The sequence below is a fragment of the Lampris incognitus genome, chromosome 3, assembly GCF_029633865.1.
Source record: "Lampris incognitus isolate fLamInc1 chromosome 3, fLamInc1.hap2, whole genome shotgun sequence".
Lineage (NCBI taxonomy): Eukaryota > Metazoa > Chordata > Actinopteri > Lampriformes > Lampridae > Lampris > Lampris incognitus.
The window spans coordinates 69697546-69722288 of NC_079213.1; the positions used below are offsets into that span (position 1 = coordinate 69697546).

At 41.8% G+C, this 24743-nt stretch overlaps 1 protein-coding gene across 1 annotated transcript in view; it reads left to right on the forward strand.

Annotated features, from left to right (window-relative positions):
• Positions 1-2038: 2038 nt before the first annotated feature.
• Positions 2039-24743, forward strand: part of mllt1a (MLLT1 super elongation complex subunit a) — a 24010-nt gene continuing 1305 nt past the window's right edge. Inside the window, exons 1-9 of the mRNA XM_056276786.1 lie at positions 2039-2114; positions 6544-6724; positions 8248-8330; positions 12546-12689; positions 12865-12990; positions 16210-16848; positions 17305-17395; positions 17581-17692; positions 17997-18096. Coding sequence (XP_056132761.1) covers positions 2103-2114; positions 6544-6724; positions 8248-8330; positions 12546-12689; positions 12865-12990; positions 16210-16848; positions 17305-17395; positions 17581-17692; positions 17997-18096 — 1488 coding nt within the window. The 5' untranslated portion in view covers positions 2039-2102. The remainder of the gene's footprint in view (positions 2115-6543; positions 6725-8247; positions 8331-12545; positions 12690-12864; positions 12991-16209; positions 16849-17304; positions 17396-17580; positions 17693-17996; positions 18097-24743) is intronic.

Below are 24743 nucleotides of genomic sequence, written 5' to 3' on the forward strand. Positions count from 1 at the left end.
GGAACCTTAATACAAAGAAATGCGCGTCCATCTTCCGCACTTGAAACTACGACAACAGTGGCCTCTTGTGGCCTAATGTGAACACTCGATTTGCGGGACGGGGGTGGGGGGCGGGGGGGCACATGACTCAATTTCGTCCCGGAGGGCTTAGTGATTACAGTTACGATAAACTAAACAGTAAGTCACTGTTGTCAGTGACTTCTAGTGAGATCATTGGAGGTAGCAGAGGGTGAAAAGAGCAGAAGAAGAAACGGGGAAAAATATCTTTAAAAAAGCCTACTTGTTTATTCTTTTAAGCACAATTTTGCTGCAAAATGTATTGAACACTTTGTTTAGATTTTACTCTAAAGCACTGAGAGGTAAACTACACAACTATAAGTATTCACTTTATGATTTATGACTTTCACATATTGTCACTTGGAGGTTTTGCAGTCTACATTTTCAAGAATAGAGTATCGCCAACTGCAGTAGAACTCTACTCTACCAGTTACGTGTTTGTGGGGTATGTCTTAACTTTCTTCCCAGCAACATGATGAAAAGGAGGATTTAAAGATTGATGTCTCAATACAAACAGGGCAGCCTTATGTCTGACAGCCAGGTGGGACTTCTCTTTCTAATTTGACTGAGAGGTTGGATGGATCAATCTGAGTGACAGGGGTAGAAGGGAAAGCACCATGCCGGGGAACGTATCATGACCTTCTTTCCCGTAGCCTTGGCCAGATAATCTCACATCAAAGTCTTAGCACTGCTGAGACTTCACTGTGAGGGGACCTCACCCTGTCTAAACGTAAAAAAAAAAAGAAGAAAAAAAGACATCAACTAGAAGGCTTGCTGCGTTCCTTTCACATCTGATATTTTTGAAGGGGAATCGGTGCATTATATATTAGTGAGAAAGAAATTGTTATGACACATTTTTCAGTTTTTTTCTCCCCAGTTTACTACTGTTGAAAAAAAAGTAATAATTTGCTGTCCTATTGAGCTTAATCCTCTACATTGTATCTTAGGCCTAGATGCTACCTCACCTGAATTAAACAGATATATGAACATCCTTAGTATTTTGTGGTACTGTGCATGGTTGTCAATCTTACAGCGTTGGCTAAACGATGTCAAACCATCTGTTTCAAGTTGGGTTTATAATGTTCTACAAACTTCTTCCACTGGAAATACTCACACATGTTCTCCAAGGAGACATGAACGGGGTATTCTCTGTCTGGAGCCCTGTTATATATTTTATTGGAGAGGACTATGTTGTAATCATATTAAAAGGTTTTTCAACTGTGGGATCCAAGTGATCCCGAAGGGGTAAAGTCCACATGTTCATTAACATTTCATTGTTATTGCAGTTATGATATGAAGGATGATCATCTATGTTTGCGTTGTTTTCGTGTCTTTTTTCGTCTGTTAGTTTGATTGTTTGTATGGTTGGCTGTTGTCTAGTTCTAGCATTTGTGTTATGTACCATACTTTTTGAGGTTAACAGCGAGTGTGTAATCTGTATAAACTGAAAATAAAATGATTGAAATTGAAAACTGAAAAAAAATTTGTTAAGTTTAACGTTAGCTTCCTATCATGACATTCGTTTCCACGTCCTTGGTGCAATCCAACCTCTCTATCCAACGCAGGTAGGAAGAATCAAATCGGTTGTTGCTTTGCTTTTAACCATTATTAAAAACCCGAAACGCGCGACTAAATGAGTTTATTCCTTGTTTTGTGAGAAGTTGCTATGAATCAATCAGCAGGTAATGTGCATGTGTTATGGGCATTTCACAATCCAAACCAGGCTTTTGCCATTGGGACGAGCTTACTGTCACTCGAAAAAGCCATCAGAAAATGGTTTGATTGTATTTGTAGCTGAAAGGAAGCACCGCCTCTCGGAGGATGTGGTTGGTCCTTTGCAAGTAGCTTAAACTTCTGAAGACTTGATTGGCCGAGACCGCTTTCTGTTTTGGTTGCATGCCAAGCAGCCGTCTGGAAGGGGAGGGGTGATGTGTAGCTTCCGGTTCTACGCTGAAATTGACACACAATGAGGAGCAGGGACTGGGAAGACGTTCACGAAAACACCGCTGTAAATAAATAGAAACAATCACTGAAGCCAGAGAACCATGGAGAACCAGGTACGGTGGTGTTTGTGTTCCATTTTCTCCATTTTGTAACTTTCACGGACTAAACGTTAGAAGGCTGCGCCCGGATGAAAATGCATTTTCCCTCTGCTAGCCAGAATTTTTTTTTTTTTGCCTCAGCCGCTAATGAACTCCTAGTTGGTTGGCTCGCAAGCTATGCTAGCTGGCCACTCATACATCGGTATTTAGTGCACTGCCATTCAGCACCATCGCATAGCTGTACAACGGGACACACAAAGAGATTTGCCTCTGCTTTTTTTTTAATTCTGCCCTGCGAAGTTTTTGTTTTTGTTTTTTGTTTTGTTTAAATCCACGTGTTCGTGATAAACCAGCTCCAAGTCAAATTTGACTCTGGGTTTTACTCGAAGTCCAAGCTAGGCTAGCCCAATCTACGAGGAGTGTGTATCGGCCCTTGGCTAAGCTAAGCCGCAGCTATAAGGCGCCGGTGGAAAAGATTGCCCTTTTCCAGGTTGGGGTGGAGATGCAGGGTGGTGTATCTTACTACGAACAGTGTGAAATTACAAGTGAAAGTAGAGCTTCTTTTTTTCCGCCGTTAAAACCATGAACGTTATAATATGGAAACCGTCTGCCTTTGCGTCACATTTAACTGATCGTTTCAAACGTTAAGCACATTGTTGACAATGTGCTTATATTCCAAACATCATCCCGACAGTGTTGGCTTTATATTCATAGTCCGGGGAAATATGGGCTCGGGATGAGAGAGTGCATGCTCTTGCAAAGGCTATAGTTAAGACGGTTAGGCCACACGCAGCTATGTAGTGTGCAAGTTCTTGGAACTAGTCCCTGTCCTGTGTTGTCCCCCTTTGAAGTCCTACGTCTATGCGAACGGTGGAATTCCACAACACGTCACGAGTTGAAAGACCAGTCAGATCGGGCCCTTTTTTTTCTTTTTTTTTTTGAACGTACCCCTTTTTATACTTGTGGAAGACTTTTAAGGTTTTTTTCTTAAGGCACTCATATACCATAAGTCCCCTTTCTTTGGGCCTGTCCTTTCCTCTTTTGTATTGAGAAGAAGTGTAAGGATCTTTTTAAGCAAACTGGGCAAAATCTCTTCGAATGCATAGCTAAGCACATGTGTATAGCACCTCCCAATCTTTTCATGAAGCGTTTGATGCGGGTGCTGTAGGCAGACTGAGGGTAATCCCTCCCTCCCCCTCATTTCATTGATGGTTAGAATTGAAGTATTGACCCATTTCTGATACAAGTAACTTGATTGTCCTTATTTTTGTGTTGTCCCTGAGATAGATATGGCTGGGTGTGTCTGAGGATTTAGCTAGAACCTTCCAGTGGTCTCATCATCAAAACACAACTGCTGTAGCGATGCTTTTAAAGGAGACAGGGATGCGGTTACATTTTGGCTCCTTTTGTTTGTGTGTCCTCTTCAAAGGAGACTCTCAGATTTTTTTGGCACAGATTAACTTGGTCATGAGGGGTGTTTTTTACATGGCACGTGGGGGTTCATTGTTTTCGTGCAAGCCAGCCGGTCTGCCAAAACTAGCATTTCCCTTCAGTTGGAAGAATGTGTGTGTGTGTGTGTGTGTGTGTGTGTGTGTGTGTGTGTGTGTGTGTGTGTGTGTGTGTGTGTGTGTGTGTGTGTGTGTGTGTGTGTGTGTGTGTGTGTGGGTGGGTGGGTGGGTGTGGATGCATGTGTGTGTGCGAGATGCTGGCTGGGGGCTGCTGGCGGTCTGTTTTTATCTCCCCTGCAGTGGCTTTGATGGAGGTTAGCTGTATGAATAAGTTTTGCCATTTTGTCCATTTGATATTGTCTGAAAAAGGACTGAGAGGCTTTTCATTGTGACTAATTTTCTTTTGTCTGTCCTCTCTGAATCTGTTCAATTCAGCAAAATTTCAGTTTCTACTGTTTAAAATGTACAGGATTATAGATATATAATGTGTTTGTGTGTGTGTGTGTGTGTGTGTGTGTGTGTGTGTGTGTGTGTGTGTGTGTATACATATATATATAACTGTTAAAAGAAACACTCAACAGTAGGGAAAGTGCTCAACAAATACGGAGCAAAATAATCCAGTGAGTCAAATAAATTCTTTATGAGACGGTACAAGCCTGTTTCATGCCATAAGCAATCATCACAATCAATCAATAGCTGGTTGCTTATGGCATGAAAAAGGCTTGTACTGTCTCATAAAGAATTTACTTGACTCACTGGATATTATCTATATATATGTGTGTGTGTGTGTGTATATATGTATGTATATAGTGTATACATTACCATCTTCATGGTTTGTGATAAAGTTTTCTTCTCCTGATGAGTATGGTCCCAACTCCCCAACTCTTAGGTTCTCATTAGTACTTATAGAGAATGTTGTTATGTAGACATCAAATTGCATCATTATACCCCTCACAAGTAATCCAGGTTTTGGCATTTACGTTTACCATTACCTTCTAAAGAAGATTACTTTTATTGTGCTCTATTGTTCCTTTATTGTTCCTTTATTGCCCCCCCCCCCATTATTTCCTGCTTTTTGTGCTGTCCTTATCACATCTCTGATTTGGTGCTGCCGTTGCCAGAGGGGTCCTCGAAGGGGGTGGTGGGTGATTGGAGGGACTCCATGGCTGCCAACAGAGGGTGTGGTGGAGTCTGAAGTTTTAAGGGCATTACTGCCACAGAATGGCTGGGCGAAATGCCAGGCAGGGGAGGCGTGTGAGAGATTGTGTGTGTGTGTGTGAGAGAGACAGAGTTAGCCAGCCTGAGAGTGCCAGACCAGCTCATCTCAATCCTGTCCCCTCTAATCCCCCCACTCAGTCTCAACTCACGAGCAGCTCAGTGAAGGGGCCAAATCCCCACATTCTTCAGTCCTCGTTTGGACATAAAGTGCCTTTTCTGCCCTCTCTTGTCTCCCCCCTCGTTCCTCTCCCCACTTCAACTCCAAAGCCTCTTCACTAGCCATCCTGATTGCCACCACACCAATCAGCACTATGTCATTTGGTTGTCCCACTCCTATCATTGTTCTTTGAAATAAGTGGTAGCCCAATAACATACCCTTATTTTTGGTAAACATTTTGATGTCTGTTGGCTTCGGCAACTCATCAATCCCATTGCACAGGGTACTTCTTAATACCTGTCTTAAATTTAACTGTCCAGACCAAGTACTGAGCACGACACGCAATAATAACAATGTGGAGTTTTGTTCGTGGCAAAATCAGAAATCACAGAAGAATGTCTTCCTTTCTTTGGGCTCTTCATAGCAAGCTATGTATACACCATGTTAACTTGAGATTTTACATCGAATAGAAAGTGAAACTAACATTGACTAACACACTCCAAGATCAGTATCTCTGTTGCTAAAGCCCCTGAAAAAGATAATAAATCATTGCATTGTTAACGTATTTGATTTGATATATTCTATTGATCCCCATGGGAAAATTCTGCTCTGCATTTAACCTAACCTAGCTGTGTAGCAAGGAGCAGTGGGCAGCTGCCATGCAGCGCCGGAGAGTCCTAAATATATGTCGTCCTAAATGGATATAAAAAATATCTAGAGGGCATAAGGGCATAATCGTGCTCCAATTTTGAAAAACGGTATAATGATTTACATCTTTTTGTCGTTTCCTTTCATTGTATGCTAATTTGGCATCACTACACAAGAGATATCCAAGTCAGAGATTTACTACAAGTAATAATTTTGAAGATAGCTGGTGTCAGGTCTCCCTTGTACCAGTAAGAACATAATACCAATCCCAAGTCATCAATAATTTTGAGCAAATTTACTCTGGAGCTATATTTCTCTCCATTTCTGTGTTACTTTTTTAAACGTCTTTTCGTTGTATTGATCCATCGAAGCATGTAACTTAAACTTAACATGCATAATTGTAAATACAATTTGTGTCTTTGCTTATTGGGTATGTGTCATTGAATGCACATATGTGCACTCTAACTTATTCAACCAAGGAATGCTATGGTGGTATGTATCGAAGGATATATATGTTGTGCTTTAACCATCTATCCAGAACACTATTGCAATGTTCCTGCTGGCATGACCACTGCCTCAGTATTAAGTAAATTCTGAATCTTCAAGTTAATTTATAGACAAGAGGGAAATGTTTTGATTTTTGCTTTGTGTCCTTGTCTTGCTGTTTACACCAATAGTAAGATTGTACTATGCACTGTGTTAAGTATGGCTGGACAGTGAGATATTAATGAAATGTCACAAGCTTAAGATAATGCACAACTAATATGATTTAGCCTTAATTTTTAATATTTGAAGGAAAGGGGCTTTATTCTTTGGTCTTTTTTTATCCTTATGTCTCCGCAAAACACAATTTAGTATTGCCTCATGTTATGTTAGTGTTGTGGGCCATGCTTGTCAAAGTTCCCCCTTGACTGAGGCCTTTCTCGACCATTATATTTCACCTTCTTTGTATTGTTTCCTTATCCCTTTGCAGTGCACAGTTCAGGTGAAGCTAGAGTTGGGTCATAGAGCCCAGCTGAGGAAGAAGGTGACATCAGAGGGCTTTACCCACGACTGGATGGTTTTTGTCCGAGGGCCAGAGACCGGCGACATCCAGCACTTTGTAGATAAGGTCGTCTTCCGTCTGCATGAGAGCTTCCCCAAGCCCAAGAGAGGTACAGTAAGAGTAGAGAGAGCAAAACATTTGAACACACATACACTGGGGTGGGGAAACGTGAACACACACACAAACAGGGGTGGAATATTCCATGTTACACCTTACCTCTAACATTTCTGTCCTTCTTATTGGTCAATGCAACACAAAGCAGCAAATGGTGTCATTTTTCTGGTGTGACTTACTGAACAAGTCTACATGTTGAAACTCGCTGATTAATTAGAACTGTCACCATAATGTTTTGGTGTCCCTGAATATAATCTAGGCCGCAATTAGTTTTTCCGTAATGACAATAATGAGAGCTGAACAACACTCTTAACTACAGCGTTGCAGTGTGACTGTAAAGTAACATTTGCAATCAAAAAATATACTGTATGAAAAAAGATTTTGCCATCACACCCATGTGAAAGATTGGTTGGTTCAGATGAGTTTTATTATTGTGCAGCAATTAAAGTTCAACATGACTTTCCTTCTCAAGATGAGCAATTGAATGCATTGTGGGAGATGTATTCCATAATGCAGTAATGAGACAGTGAAGAGATACTTAGTTTTCATTTATGAATGATGAGAAAAGCTGTGGTCTCATATTCTCATAAACAGCTGATGACTGCTTACAGTATGGGACAGGCCTGTACTGTCTCATAAAGAATTTAGTTCAATCACTGAATTATACATATATGTGTGTGTGTGTGTGTGTGTGTGTGTGTGTGTGTGTGTGTGTGTGTGTGTGTGTGTGTGTGTAATATATACAGGTCTTTTTTGTGATGGCATGTTCTTTTTTCCATTATCTCAGATAACAAACTTTGTTTATCCCTGGTCAGCTATGTAATTTACAATGTCACCGGGCTCTTAAGTGACTGTGACAGTACATGCAGTGCATAGATTAACTCAGTTGATAATTTTATTTTCATTTGCGCATGTGTACGCACGTGAGAGTTGACAGGGTGAATTGTTGATTGTTTACCCAGTGATGTGCTTATGTGTACTATGAAATAATACACACAAGCAGGTGCCACTGACTGGTTTATTTTTGAGTTATGCTGCTGATTCGTTGGACGCTGGCTCGCTGTTTTCTTTAAGGGCAGACACTAATGTGGGTCATAGGAAGCCATGACAGAAAGGCATGAAGCTATTTCAGCCTGTTTCAGGTGTTGATTAGAAAAACATGACATGTTGATGATTCATACCTCAGACATGCTCTCCACCCTACTGAGTCTGTCTATTGATGTGTCTAGCAAGTCAATTTCCTGTTTGAGATATTATTTATTCTCTTGACAAAGTAAATATGGTTGTCAGGAGATTGTGGAATCTCCTCTTGAAAAAAATGGCACCAAATATTTTTTGTGAAACTACAGCCTTTCTAATCTCTCAAAAACATTGATATTTGTGCTGTGCAATTTTTCTTGGTGCTAGAGTTTTTACCTTACTAGCACTGATGCTACTGTCCAAAAAAGGTTAACATACAGCCATGGTGTAACAATTGGAAATATTGACATATATGTCTATATGGTTTTCTATCTGCAGTATGTAAGGAGCCACCGTACAAAGTAGAGGAATCAGGCTACGCAGGCTTCCTGATGCCTATTGAAGTCTACTTCAAGAACAAGGTAAGATGGATTAGGCCACTTCATCCATCTAGTTGGATGCACAGGTGCTCTGGTTACATGAGTTCAGAGCCCAGCTTGTGCCATGCTGTCAAAATATTAATAATAATAAATCAAACTTGTATAGCGTTTTTCTAACTCTCAAAGTTGCTTTACAATAGATGGGGTGAAACAAGACAACAGATAAACATAACACAAACATACAGGGGTGGATGGGAAGGCGGCTATGAGAGGGAGAAGCGGCAGCCACACACGACACCAGCGGTACTCTCCGACTTAAAATAGATAAGAAAAACACCAAAAAAAAAAACCCAGCACTGTAGATGTTGATTTTCTGTAGGGGTTTATTCCTGTAGCCTATTCCTCTCCCGAGGTATCCACTAAGCAGTGGCACTTTTTAACCCATAGCTGGGGGCTGGTTCATGGGCATCAGGGAATATCCACACACTAGTGGGCCTGCGTACCGCACGTCTAGGGGCCAGACCTCCTCCGAGTCCCTTGTAGTTCAGCTAAGGTCCAATGTGTATCCAGTTACCGTGTGCCGCCACGAGGAGGCACACTACGTAGGGCTTGCTGTTGGAGAGGCTATGTACTGGCAGGGAGAGACTTACGTGCTTGGCTCTCCTGTTCACATTTCTGCTAGCCAGCGGGGAAGGTTGAGAGTGAGACGTGACAGGCACAGAACACTACACCAACACACTAGACGCTTCACAACAACCCAACTTCTTACACTAGAATGTCAGACACGCGTTGTCTACTTTCTGCTCTTTTCCTGTTTGATTTACTGTATACTGTCTGAGAAATACTTGGGGCGTTTGAACTGCCCTCTTTTCATTTGAGAAATAGCAGGTGAGACAAAGATCTGGCTGCTCCACTCCTGTATGAGGGCCAGACTATCCCTCAGGCTAGGAACCACTGTCACCTGGTTTATTTTGTCCTCGGTTTAGGTTTCCCTTGCTTCTCTAGCTTTTGCCCAAAGTTGAATTAAAAGGCTATCGAGTGTTCTTGCAACTAACTCTTGGCACCACACAATCGCAAACATACGGATAGTAGGATAGGATTCTCCATTGGTGTTTGGATGTTCTTAAAAAGTTACAAAACGACCGTTGTATGGTTAAAAAAAAATTTTAATTCCCCATTCTTAATGATGAACTGTCGTGGTGACAGTTGTGGGAAATTGCCTGAATTCTATTTTGAGCAGTGGTTGGCTTGAAAGCGCCGCTGCAACAGCATAAGTGTTGTCCAGATTCAGAACAAAAAATTTCTCTAAGAAATGCACTTTTGTGTGCGTTCCGCTCTACACGTTAAGTCCATAACGTTACAACTTTGGCTGAGTCCGTTTAGCATTTTTTGACTTGGCTTATTTTAGCCTTTAGTGTCATGTGAGTGATTGTGTGTCTGGTGCGTGTGTGATGTATGGCATTGTTATGATACTCTTTGAACGTTCCATTATATTTGGTATTCCAATTGATTTGGTAGTTGTTATTGTTTTTTTTGTTGCTGTTTGATTACATTTACATAATTTGTAAGTGGTTCATGTTTTCATTAGTGTACTACTCAAAAAGCCGGGATGTTTTTGTTTCAAACTGGATTGATAGAAAAATTAAATTGAAAAACTGCAAGTGCTGTGCGAGTTAATGAAAAAAATACCCAGTTATTATTCCTAAAAAAAAAGTAATGCTAAATACTGATCAGTGGTTGGGCTTCCATATAGTTGAGAGAGTGTAACTACATCTTGGTGGGGTGTTTTATATGCTACACCAGGGCTCAGCAACCTTTTGGATGTCCCATGCCACTTAAAAGTTCACAGGGCTGAGTGCCAGTTCATTTTCATAGTACGCATTTATCTATTTATTTATTTATTTCAGCTGCTGCTTGTCTCCCAGTCTAGATTCCACATGCCAAAACATCTGTGCTACACACACACACACACACACACACACACACACACACACACACACACACACACTTTATTATTTGTGCAAATGTATGAAAATTACTAAGATAAAAAAGAAAATTAATTAAATTTTACGGATTTAGTGTGACCCTTGTTTGTCACAATATCTGGTAACCACCGCTAGATGTAGAATATCGTTTACATCCACGCTCATCAAGAGCTACGCTGAAAACCGATGCATCTTTCAATGCAAGCGTTTGCTGGTGCCTGACGTTTTCAGCCATATCTGTAATGCGCCTCTCTACAGTTCTCGCAGAAACAGGCATTTCTTAGATCTTGTTGATGATCGTGTCTTTGTTTGGTAACCCATTAAATATGACCTTCGACCTGCTGAGGAAAGCCTCCTTTATATACTCTACATCGGAGAATGGCTACCCATGTTAAGCAATGCACTTCGCAACTTTATATAGCTGCCCTCTAGCTTGGGTTTTTGGCGGCACATCGGGTTGTAAACACGCTGCTCTGCTTCCCGTACCGGGCCGCTGCCCTCTGGATTGATTCAGCTTTATCAGTCTTATCTTTGAAGTTTTTCTCATGCTTTGTTTCAAATTTGAATTCGTTTGTCCAAGATGGCCGAAAGAGACGAATATTAGACAACCTGCTTTTTGTTTTTTGTTTTGCCTCTGCCATCATTAGTTGTTCTTGATATAAAGCAAAAAAGAAAGCTAGCTAGCTAGCTATCCAATGTTTTCACTACCGCTGTAATGCTGCGCTTGTCGGTAGGTCAGAGGGAGAGGGAGGAGGAGGAGGGAGATGATTAGACCACGTCAATTGTGTGCGCTTTCTTGCTGTCAAAAACAATGATGTATTTTGAGACTAATTATTTCAGTATTATTTTGAGTTGAGTTGTTTTGTTGCTACCTCACTTATTTTTACTACCTCACTTAGTTCACCGTTAGGCTATATTTTATACTAAAGATTGTTTTTATAAAAAAAAAAGTTTTTTATTGAATTGTTCCATGTGCCCTTGTTATTGTCCCTGCGTGCCACTGTGAGCACGCGTGTCATAGGTTGCCGACCCCTGCGTTACACTGTTATGTACAGTTAGTGCTTACAGTTGCTCTGAAAGACATGTTGACTGAAACAAATCTACTGAACAAAATTCAGATTTAAATAGGTAAAGCACCTATGTGGTGGTTCATGAGCCTGATTTTGAACAGCTGTATTAACATGTTCTCCAACAGTCAAACAATTGTTGTCAGGTGCAATCTTGTCACCCAGTCAGAATGCAGTGTGGCTTTGGAAACATATTCCTTTTGGGCTATCTCTCTTGCCCCTCAAGGGAAAGAATAATAAGTTTACACAAACTGTCCTTAAGTGTTTAAATACATTGAGCTAGAATAACAAGAGCAAATCCATTCACATCATACGTTGAAGGTTATGCTGATGGAGTGTGTAGAAGTTGCTGCACTTCTCTTCAACACGTAGACTGCACTCTCGTGCATACATCCAGCCATACAACTGACAGTTCACGCTCTCAGTGAAATTTTCTTCATCAGAATTGAAAATCGGAAACAGCAGGAAAAAGTTGCAACAATAAGGAACAAAAGCATATCTACCACTTGTCCTATTTTCAAAGGGACATCAGAAACTTTTTGTTAGCCAAGCAACTTTTTACATACAAAGCGCTTCACTTGACTGGATGTTCACATAAAATCGGTGAAGAGGGGACACAACATGCATTTGTTATTATGCATGAAATCATGTTTTTATTCCCTCTACCTTAGCTTTCATTGTCTCTCTGCTTATACTGCTTAGGTATGTAACAGTCATTCAGGTTATTTGCTAATTCCCTACTATTTGCTCTCATAATGCTGAACTTCTCGCAGGAATGTTAGCCTCTGAACTTTAAGATAACCCCCCCCCCACACACACACACACACACACACACACACACACACACACACACACACACCACCACCACCACCACCTTTTTTCTTATCAGGGTGCAGGTTCCAGGTATGCCTGTCTGTCTTGTTGACTTCCAGGTTGATGGTTTGTTCTCTTACTGTTGGGCAGCTGATACCCTGAGGTTGATAAGATCTGGCCAGATGCCACAAAGGCCCCAGTTAGCTTTTATCATATGTTGGGAAATACATAGGCATAGGGGTGGGCTGTGCATTTGTATCCAAGGTTGATATGCAAAAAGATGAACACAAATTACTTTATGTTACATAACTTTTTTGCATTGGAATTAAGGGTTTTTTGTTTTTTTAATTTGCCAATTACTTTAAGTCCTATTTCTATTCTATTCTATTCAGGAGGAGCCAAAGAAGGTATTCTTCAACTACGACTTGTTCCTTAACTTGGAGGGAAACCCCCCTGTAAACCACCTGCGCTGTGAGAAGCTCACCTTCAACAACCCCACCAAAGAGTTCAGGAGGAAACTGGTCAAGGCTGGAGGGGTGAGGCTACCTGATTCACTGGCTGATTGCTAGCCTGTCTTGATGAAAGGCTAAAGCAACTACAATGTAAATGTTTAAAAAAAAAAGGGAAAAGGAAAAAAAACAGAGCTGCCTTTGTGATTCTATGATTGGCCACAATGTTGACTTTAGCCTTTATTCCATTTTTTTCCTGCAGGTAATGGTGGTTCCAGAGGGGGCTGAAGCCATGTCAAGGCCTAGTCCAGACTATCCCATGCTCCCTACCATTCCCCTCTCTGCCTTCTCTGACCCTAAGAAGACAAAGACCTCACACGTGTCAAAGGTTGGTTATATTGCCTGCTTGGTTTTGTACATATCTTTAACTGTCACACTAAAAGGGCTCCACCTATAACGCTGGCTGTTTCCATCTCCTGCATCCAGTATAGTATCATTCATGATGACCCCTATTTAGCATACTAACTGGCTTTTTAACTGCTCACTCATTTAGCTTAGCTCCTTTAATATGGCATCACACACTCGGAACAAATTAGTCATATCATAGCTCAGTTATATCAAGGAATATGCCAGACATTTTGTTGTAAATGTCAACATTGTCAACGCTGTTGTAAAATGATACACATTGGAAATGATTTACTAAGTCCAGAATCAAGTGCCAATCCAGAATCTATTTTCCTTTGCCAAGGTTGTGGTCTTCAAGAATACTGCTCTACAAAAGTAGTTTTCTGGGAAGGTTATCATACTTGGGTGGGGGGGAGTAGTGCTTTTCCTTTGAGAATAAGTAATTGAATATTGGGGTTTTTGTGTGTAATATTTAAGTCTTGAGTGTATATAATATCTTGTGCTTCCTCCAGTGTAGAGACAAAATTTAAACTTGTCCTTATAGCTAGTCCTTTCCATCCTATTAAAGCATATCAAAGTGATTCCTAAAACCCTTGATTTATTTTCCAACCTCCCAATCTCTTGAACCATGTGCACATGTACTGACATATCACAAATCAGATTTTGCTTATAAATTATCACAATTACAAACCAGTAGTCTTTGACTCAGTGATAGATTAACCCCAACCTAAAACATGCTGAACTGGTCAGACACAACGCGTTACTAAGGTTTTACTAAATAACCTTGCTTATTATGGTCAAGTTTTAGTCTTTGTCCCTGGGAAAGACCGGTATATACATCCTTGGCTCAAACAAATCCAGACTAGGATTTAAGCTGTTCAAAACATTTCTTTTTCTTTTCTCTGTTTCTGATTAAATTAATTAACTTCCCTGAAACATGATGCCTGTTAGTGTGTTTCCAGACATAGTTACTGTCCGAAACACTAAGAATCCACGGTAAGCACTTTGTGTCTGCACGAGAGTTGTGGATAGAAACTGCTCTGGCTACCAAGTTTTTGGAATACATGCTGCTACAGTTGGGTGAGAGTTTTAAGTTCTTATGTTCTCCTGGAGAGACCTGATGTGGTTTTTGCACCCACACAAACTTTGTTTCAAACGACGTTAAACCACATGTATAGCCAATTTCACATATGAACTTCGGACAGTGTCCGCAAAATCGGACCCAGGCATTGTCCGGCGTTGCTCTTTCACACGTCTAATGCTAATTAACCCAACAGAAGATAAGCCATGTGAGACACGTTCTCCCCTACTGGAAGTACTCCGTTTGTTTTAGGTGAGGGTTGGCGCCTGGGTAGAGCGTGCAGGAGGCAGGACAAAACGGGGATGACGGAGATGATGGACAAGGCTACCGACTCATCTGTAATGATGACTGTTTTTGCATTGATATCAATACTACATGTATTCGGATGTACCCGCAATATCAACAAAAGACTGAAAAAAAAACCCATAATGACTGGTACAGTTTTGTTCCATTTGCATGATAGAAACGTTATCAGCACGCCCACTCACTCTCTGTGAATACTCTGGATAATAACCTGCTCTAGTCTCATATGGGCTCAGTTGGACATTAGATGGACTTTGTACTTGGGAGCTGGGTGGATAAAGTCTGTTTAATGTGCTGTCCGTTTAATTCAGACAATTGTGTTATCGTATACAGCTCCACCGGTAGGGGTGGGTACCGAAACCCAGTATTAAATGGGTACTGGTGCTAAATTATTAAAGACCATAGAATTGATAAGCTCCGACGTTAACGGTTCTGAGAAATTAAGAAAATAAATAGGCTACATAAACGTTTTCTTGCACTTTTTATTGCATCAACTCTGTTTCTAATTTGCAATAAGATTAAGACATTTGTCTGATGCCTTTTCGCTATTCCTGTACCGGCAGGGTCAGCTCTCTGCCTCTCTCTCTCTCTCTTGCACACATACACACACACACACACACAGAGCCTGCTCTTAGTGACAATGCCGGAGAGAGAACTAACCGGTCAAAAGTCTGGTTATGGGGTGTCCGGACAGCATAGCGGTGTATTCTGTTGCCTACCAACACGGGGATCGCCGGCTTGAATCCCCGTGTTCCCTCCGGCTTGGTTGGGTGTCCCTACAGAAACAATTGGCCGTGTCTGCGGGTGGGAAGCCTGATGTGGGTATGTGTCCTGATCGCTGCAGTAGCGCCTCCTCTGGTCGGTCAGGGTTTCTGTTCAGGGGGCAGGGGGAACTGGCGCTACATCCCCCTGGCAAATTCCTCACTGTCAGGTGAAAAGGAGCAGCTGGCGACTCCACATGTGTCGGAGGTGGCATGTGGTAGTCTGCGGCCCTCCCCGGATCAGCAGAGCAGGTGGAGCAGTGAACTAGAGTCGATCCTGACAATGTTCATTGCCCCAAATACAAGTCTTTTACATGTAAGGGCGGAAACACAAGCAATCTTTCAAAACATGTAGTGAACCTGCATCAAATACACGTGGAGAAATGTACAACTGCCTAGCTCGTAGTTCATCTCTCCCTGTCCCATCCACCTCAGGTATGTTACATATGCTAGCAGCCTAAAGCCCACACGGAGTTAACCAAATTATACAAACATAGCTTAATGATTAAAATTAATGAGCGAGTAAAGCAATGTTGATTCTGTTTTTGTTTTGTTTTATTCCGCTTAAAAAGAATAACAAAAAGAACCGATAAGAGTACCGTTAAATTACCAGATTGATAAGCAATATTGGTAAGAGTAGTACTAACGTTAAAATCTAAATGATACCATCCACCAGGTAATGTCTAAGTAACTTCAGGTTTGCAGTGCACGTCTGAATACAGCTGATGTTGGCGTCCTCTGTTTTTCCCTACTCATGATCACTAATGATCTAATGGAATCATCTCCAGGGCTACAGTGGATAATAGGATTTCCAGTTCATGCTTCCTAGAGTATAACAACTGTGTGTTACAAACTTCAGCTCGCTCTTTGACTTGCTTGTGTTTGAGTTACTATCTTGGTTAGTTGAAGTTGTCCACCATCTAGAGCCTTTTGGTCTGTTTTGTCTGCCTTCTTGTCTACATGTGCAGGAGATGTAGCACATTTGTTTTTCTGTGGGCCCTAAGCTTTGAGCGCACGGTAGTTAAAATCACAATGCTGATGGTCCTCTCCTCCCTAGGAGCCCAGTAAAGAGGGCAGTGGTGGAAGTAGCAAAGGACCAAAACCCCACAAGTTGACCAAGGAGCACCGCGAACGGCCCCGCAAAGACTCTGAGAGTAAGGCCACCTCCAAAGGGGACAGCGATCGCGACGGAGGCGGCAAGAGTGGACGCGATCCTTCTTCCTCCTCCTCATCCTCATCTAAGAAGCCGGCGGAGATCAAAGTGAAAGAGGAGGGCAAGGTCCTGCCCAAGGCCGCTTTCAAGGAGCCTAAACTCACCCTGAAGGAGGCCAAGATGGAAAGCATGTCCCCAAAAGGAGGGGGCGGTGGGGGAGGAGGAGGAGGTGGGGGGCCTACAGATTCTAAAGCCCCGGGGAAGCGGCCCTCCACGGTGGAGTCTCCCAAGCCCAGCGCAAAGAAGCAGAAGAAGGGCAGCTCAGAGGGGCTGAAGGGGGCAGCTGGCGGGAGCTTCACAGGAACCTCTCCCCGCATCTCCTCCTCGTCTGCAGCCAGCCAGCCGTACGCCGAGAAGAAACCTCCCAAGGAGAAAGGGCGTTGGGTCAAAGGCAAGACTGACACACAAGAGCTAAAGGAGCCCAAAAAACTTCCAGAGTCAGATGACTCAAATTCAGAAGATGAAGCCTCCTCCAAATCAGAGGTAGATTGGCTGCTGTTTGTTGTTTTTTTTCTTTCCCCTGTTCAGGCTGTACATCATTTGCCTAACTCCTGTAGACTCTACGTCAGCCACAGCCTTTTTACGGAAGGATTTTATGTTTCTTTTGTCATGCAAAAATATGCTATGTCTGCATTTACCTACAAGTCTGATCCAAGTTAAGAGTCCACGTAGCGTTTTATCTCACACACTGATTTATTTTTCTATCATAAACTTTGATGCATGATTTGTCCTTTCTGTAACACACTTAAAGGCATGGTTTATCTCTCTTACAAGACATTTTGATATAAAGACATGCTTTAAAGATTTTCCCCGTGACCACTAAACCTCACATCTGGTATCCCTCTTGTTCAGAATGACCTGCCTGCATTTACCTCTGTGGTCCCATCCACGTCTCTTTCAATCTCTTTCTTCTCTCTTGTTTGCCCTCAACCTCTACAGCAGTCAGTTCCTTCCAGTCCATCCAACTCCAGCTCCAGCTCAGACTCCAGTTCTGACTCCGACTTCGAGCCGGGACAGAAACAAGGACAAGGTAGAAGCTGCTGAGCTGGCTGCTTTAAGGAAAAAAGCCCACAGAACCATTTTCACTGAAGAGCACAGTCAGCGTGAGAGGAATTGAGCCTCCTCTTGGGCTGAGGTTGATGGCGTTGCAATTTAACCCGCAGGGAAGTGTAATCTTTTTGTCACTTGCCTATCTCTTCCTGCTCCCACATTCAGGTCCCCTGCGTTCCATGGTTGAGGAGATCCAGTCAGAGGAGTCAGATGACAATGACAGCAGCTCAGAGGAGGAGACGCCGGTCAAGACCAATCCCCCCAACCGGGACTCCAGGTCCGTCTTCCCCTTGCTTCTTCCCCATGCACATTGCTGAAATTGATTGTGTGTGGGTGTGTTTTTTTTTCCTCTGTTGTTACCAGCACGGGGGTATACCACATTAGGGGAACAAAGCCTCTAACCTGATCATTTGTTTTCCTGAGTAGCATGGCCTCATTGTGCAGCTGAAATACCCTTACATTTACACACACACACACACACACACACACACAAACGGACCAATTTTAAGCTGTATGACAGAGGTGGTCTTTCCATCAGTCTGTGTGTGATTGACCTCTGCCCTTGCCCTGCCCCCCTTCAGGCTCAGCCTAGACAGCGAGAGTGACAGCAGTGACGGCTCACACCGCCCCAGTCGAGACCCCGCCCCGCCCCTGCAGAAGCACAGCTCCTCCAATAACAAGGTGGGATAGACACGGCACCCAATGGCTACACAATTTTTTTGTTTTCCTATTGTCATAAGATTGAATTGGGTTAGAGAAATATTCTTGTGATAATTGCACATACACAAAATTAGATTAAAGACATTGGGCTTTTATTCACATACAAAATTTAAGGAGCTTCCCCATGACTTTAGAAATATGTTCTTTAAATCATTAGCATAAAAGCATGAAAACATCCACAAGCCCCCGCACTTATCATTGAGGACACAGTAAATTCAAGATAGTTCAAATATGTACCCGAGGAACATGCAAGAGGCACACCTGATATACCAATTTAATGGATGGCGTTTTTATCGATTCCCCAAAACTGAAAACAAACTTCTTGAAATGTGTTGTCGGACAAGAAAGACAAGTAATTACTATCAGAGCCATGTCTCATGGGGCTCGTTGAGGCTCAGCTGTATGGTTAGATTGAAGGAAAATGAAGTATAATATGAAGGAAAACAATCAAGATTTTCAACATTATCGCTCCCTCTCTTTCTATATCTACTAATATATACATACATACATACATACATACATACATACATACATACATATATATATGAAAGCTGATGGTTGCTTATGGCATGAAACAGGCTTGTACAGTCTCATAAAGAATTTACTTGACTCACTGGATTATTTTGCTCCTTGTTTGTTGAGCACTTCCCCTACCGTTGAGTGTTTCTTTAAACAAAGTTATATAGTGTTTTTTTTTTCTTTCAGAAGCCGTCAATGGTGTTGATGAAAGTGAAGTGCTCAACAAATGAGAGGAATATTAAGATAGATCTCTAGATATCTAACTTTATATATATATATATATATATATATATATATATATATATATATATATATATATATATATATATATATACACTACCGTTCAAAAGTTTGGGATCACATTGAAATGTCCATATTTTTGAAGGAAAAGCACTGTACTGTTCAATGAAGATAACTTTAAACTAGTCTTAACTTTAAAGAAATACACTCTATACATTGCTAATGTGGTAAATGACTATTCTAGCTGCAAATGTCTGGTTTTTGGTGCAATATCTACATAGGTGTATAGAGGCCCATTTCAAGCAACTATCACTCCAGTGTTCTAATGGTACAATGTGTTTGCTCATTGGCTCAGAAGGCTAATTGATGATTAGAAAACCCTTGTGCAATCATGTTCACACATCTGAAAACAGTTTAGCTCGTTACAGAAGCTACAAAACTGACCTTCCTTTGAGCAGATTGAGTTTCTGGAGCATCACATTTGTGGGGTCAATTAAACGCTCAAAATGGCCAGAAAAAGAGAACTTTCATCTGAAACTCGACAGTCTATTCTTGTTCTTAGAAATGAAGGCTATTCCATGCGAGAAATTGCTAAGAAATTGAAGATTTCCTACACCGGTGTGTACTACTCCCTTCAGAGGACAGCACAAACAGGCTCTAACCAGAGTAGAAAAAGAAGTGGGAGGCCGCGTTGCACAACTGAGCAAGAAGATAAGTACATTAGAGTCTCTAGTTTGAGAAACAGACGCCTCACAGGTCCCCAACTGGCATCTTCATTAAATAGTACCCGCAAAACACCAGTGTCAACATCTACAGTGAAGAGGCGGCTGCGGGATTCTGGGCTTCAGGGCAGAGTGGCAAAGAAAAAGCCATATCTGAGACTGACCAATAAAAGAAAAAGATTAAGATGGGCAAAAGAACACAGACATTGGACAGAGGAAGACTGGAAAAAAGTGTTGTGGACGGATGAATCCAAGTTTGAGGTGTTTGGATCACAAAGAAGAACGTTTGTGAGACGCAGAACAAATGAAAAGATGCTGGAAGAATGCCTGACGCCATCTGTTAAGCATGGTGGAGGTAATGTGATGGTCTGGGGTTGCTTTGGTGCTGGTAAGGTGGGAGATTTGTACAGGGTAAAAGGGATTCTGAATAAGGAAGGCTATCACTCCATTTTGCAACGCCATGCCATACCCAGTGGACAGCGCTTGATTGGAGCCAATTTCATCCTACAACAGGACAATGACCCTAAACACACCTCCAAATTGTGCAAGAACTATTTAGAGCAGAAGCAGGCAGCTGGTATTCTATCGGTAATGGAGTGGCCAGCGCAGTCACCAGATCTGAACCCCATTGAGCTGTTGTGGGAGCAGCTTGACCGTATGGTACGCAAGAAGTGCCCATCCAACCAATCCAACTTGTGGGAGCTGCTTCTGGAAGCGTGGGGTGCAATTTCTCCAGATTACCTCAACAAATTAACAGCTAGAATGCCAAAGGTCTGCAATGCTGTAATTGCTGCAAATGGAGGATTCTTTGACGAAAGCAAAGTTTGATGTAAAAAAAATCTTATTTCAAATACAAATCATTATTTCTAACCTTGTCAATGTCTTGACTCTATTTTCTATTCATTTCACAACATATGGTGGTGAATAAGTGTGACTTTTCATGGAAAACACAAAATTGTTTGGGTGATCCCAAACTTTTGAACGGGCAGCTCCCACAAGTTGGATTGGTTGGATGGGCACTTCTTGCGTACCATACGGTCAAGCTGCTCCTACAACAGCTCAATGGGGTTCAGATCTGGTGACTGCGCTGGCCACTCCATTACCGATAGAATACCAGCTGCCTGCTTCTGCTCTAAATAGTTCTTGCACAATTTGGAGGTGTGTTTAGGGTCATTGTCCTGTTGTAGGATGAAATTGGCTCCAATCAAGCGCTGTCCACTGGGTATGGCATGGCGTTGCAAAATGGAGTGATAGCCTTCCTTATTCAGAATCCCTTTTACCCTGTACAAATCTCCCACCTTACCAGCACCAAAGCAACCCCAGACCATCACATTACCTCCACCATGCTTAACAGATGGCGTCAGGCATTCTTCCAGCATCTTTTCATTTGTTCTGCGTCTCACAAACGTTCTTCTTTGTGATCCAAACACCTCAAACTTGGATTCATCCGTCCACAACACTTTTTTCCAGTCTTCCTCTGTCCAATGTCTGTGTTCTTTTGCCCATCTTAATCTTTTTCTTTTATTGGTCAGTCTCAGATATGGCTTTTTCTTTGCCACTCTGCCCTGAAGCCCAGAATCCCGCAGCCGCCTCTTCACTGTAGATGTTGACACTGGTGTTTTGCGGGTACTATTTAATGAAGATGCCAGTTGGGGACCTGTGAGGCGTCTGTTTCTCAAACTAGAGACTCTAATGTACTTATCTTCTTGCTCAGTTGTGCAACGCGGCCTCCCACTTCTTTTTCTACTCTGGTTAGAGCCTGTTTGTGCTGTCCTCTGAAGGGAGTAGTACACACCGGTGTAGGAAATCTTCAATTTCTTAGCAATTTCTCGCATGGAATAGCCTTCATTTCTAAGAACAAGAATAGACTGTCGAGTTTCAGATGAAAGTTCTCTTTTTCTGGCCATTTTGAGCGTTTAATTGACCCCACAAATGTGATGCTCCAGAAACTCAATCTGCTCAAAGGAAGGTCAGTTTTGTAGCTTCTGTAACGAGCTAAACTGTTTTCAGATGTGTGAACATGATTGCACAAGGGTTTTCTAATCATCAATTAGCCTTCTGAGCCAATGAGCAAACACATTGTACCATTAGAACACTGGAGTGATAGTTGCTTGAAATGGGCCTCTATACACCTATGTAGATATTGCACCAAAAACCAGACATTTGCAGCTAGAATAGTCATTTACCACATTAGCAATGTATAGAGTGTATTTCTTTAAAGTTAAGACTAGTTTAAAGTTATCTTCATTGAAAAGTACAGTGCTTTTCCTTCAAAAATATGGACATTTCAATGTGATCCCAAACTTTTGAACGGTAGTGTGTATATATATATATATATATATATATATATATATATATATATATATATATATATATATATATATATACAGTGCACCCGGAAAGTATTCACACCCCCTCTCTTTCCCCACATTTTGTTATGTTACAGCCTTATTCCAAAATGGATTAAATTCCTTTTTTTTCTCATCAATCTACACACAATACCCCATAATGACAAAGTGAAAAAGGTTTTGGAGAATTTTTTGCAAATTTATTAAAAATAAAAAACTCAAATAGTGCATGTATGTAAGTATTCACACCCTTTGCTATGACACTCAAAATTGAGCTCAGGTTCATCCTGTTTCCACTGATCATCCTTGAGATGTTTCTACATCTTGATTGGAGTCCACCTGTGATAAATTCAATTGATTGGACATGATTTGGAAAGGCACACACCTGTCTATATAAGGTCCCACTGTTGACAGTGCATGTCAGAGCAGAAACCAAGCCATGAAGTCAAAGGAATTGTCTGTGGACCGCCGAGACAGGATTGTATCGAGGCACAGATCTGGGGAAGGGTACAAAAAAATTTCTACAGCTTTGAAGGTCCCGAAGAGCACAGTGGTCTCATCTCCATCATTCGTAAATGGAAGAAGTTTGGATCCACCAGGACTCGTCCTAGAGCTGGCCGCCCAGCCAAACTGAGCAATCAGGGGAGAAGGGCCTTGGTCAGGGAGGTGACCAAGAACCCAATGGTCACTCTGACAGAGCTCCAGCGTTTATCTGTGGAGATGGGAGAACCTTCCAGAAGGACAACCATCTCTGCAGCACTCCACCAATCAGGCCTTTATGGTAGAGTGGACAGACGGAAGTCTCTGCTCAGTAAAAGGCAACTTGCTTGGAGTTTGCCAGAAAGCACCTAAAGGACTCTCAGACCATGAGAAACAAGATTCTCTGGTCTGATGAAACCAAGATTAAACTCTTTGGCCTGAATGCCAAACGTCACATCTGGAGGAAACCAGGCACCTCTCATCACCTTGCTAATACCATCCCTACAGTGAAGCATGGTGGTGGCAGCATCATGCTGTGGGGATGTTCTTCAGCGGCAGGAACTGGGAGACTAGTCAGGATCGAGGGAATGATGAATGGAGCAAAGTACAGAGAGATCCGTGATGAAAACCTGCTCCAGAGCGCTCAGGACCTCAGACAGGGGCGAAGGTTTACCTTTCAACACGACAACGACCTTAAGCACAAAGCCAAGACAACGAAGGAGTGGCTTCGGGACAAGTCTGTGAATGTCCTTGAGTGGCCCAGCCAGAGCCCAGACTTGAACCCCGTTGAACATCTCTGGAAAGACCTGAAAATAGCTGTGCAGCGACGCTCCCCATCTAACCTTACAGAGCTCGAGAGGATCTGCAGAGAAGAATGGGAGAATTACCCCAAATATAGGTGTGCCAAGCTTGTAGCTTCATACCCAAGAAGACTTGAGGCTGTAATCGCTGCCAAGGGTGCCTCAACCAAGTATTGAGTAAAGGGTGTGAATACTTATGTACATGCTATATTTCAGTTTTTTATTTTTAATAAATTTGCAAAAATTTCTACAAAACCTTTTTCGCTTTGTCATTATGGGGTATTGTATGTAGATTGATGAGAAAAAAAGGAATTTAATCCATTTTGGAATAAGGCTGTAACATAACAAAATGTGGGGAAAATAAAGGGGTGTGAATACTTTCCAGATGCTCTGTATATATATATATATATATATAGCAGCCATAATACTGAGCAGACTTCTGTGTTTCTCTGAAACATCATTGAACAACTTGAAGAGCGATTTCCTGACTCCCAGAAACAATTACATAAAACAAAAAACGTCACTATTCCATTGAGGAAATTGATTGCACTGGAGATAAATGTTCTTTAGTATACATTTCATTGATCTGATGGCATTTTAAAGCAATGAACAGAGGGACAAGTTAAAACTCAGAGTAGAAAGGGTAGTTAGGGTTTTGACTATAGGCTTAAGTACTGTACATGCTTCTGTGTAGGTGCACATAAATGTCTCTGTGAAGCAATACAGAGAAGGGGTTTCTGGGTGACTGGGTGCAGATACGCACATATGCACACATCCAAAATCTTAATGTGTTAATGTGTTAACAGGGGGACAAAGGAGCTAGCACCATAAACACACAGACACAACTCGGAACAAATAAACCAGATAGATAGTATCTGCACTTTCGCGCACTATTTTGTTCTGGTTTTTTTTTTTTTTTCATTTCCAGATATGCTCAGCTTTTGTCTTTTTTTCAAACACCTACTACAAGCAGGGTTGGGCAGTATACTTTGGAAACGTGTTTAGTGCCTGAATACTGAACACACTGTCCTAAATGTAATCAGTAATATATTCAGTTACAATACTTGAAAAGAGTAACTTCAGATTACATTTAGATTGCATCTTCAAAAGGAAAATATGAAACAGTTGTGCTGTATCATTATCATTTGTCACAATGTTGCTGATCGATGCTACTAGTATCTCCATGCCATTATTTCAATATGTGCTGACCATCTGCCAGTTACTGCTGCACTCTAGTAACGCGTGGTGTACACAGGAGGACATTTGTATGTGCCGGTTTGAAAATAGTTAATAGTTGTTTTTTTTTAAAGATTATATGATTAGCCTACTTTTAACTAGGAGCAGGGTTGGCACCATGCAGGGCATATCAAACAGGCAGGCATTAAAATTTTGGTGGGGGGGCTTTTCAGCTAACCTCACCTTGCTATTATTATGGTGCTTGAATGAGAAATAGGCTGTGGCAGAGAAGCGCAAATTTACACCCTGGAACTGTGCACAGA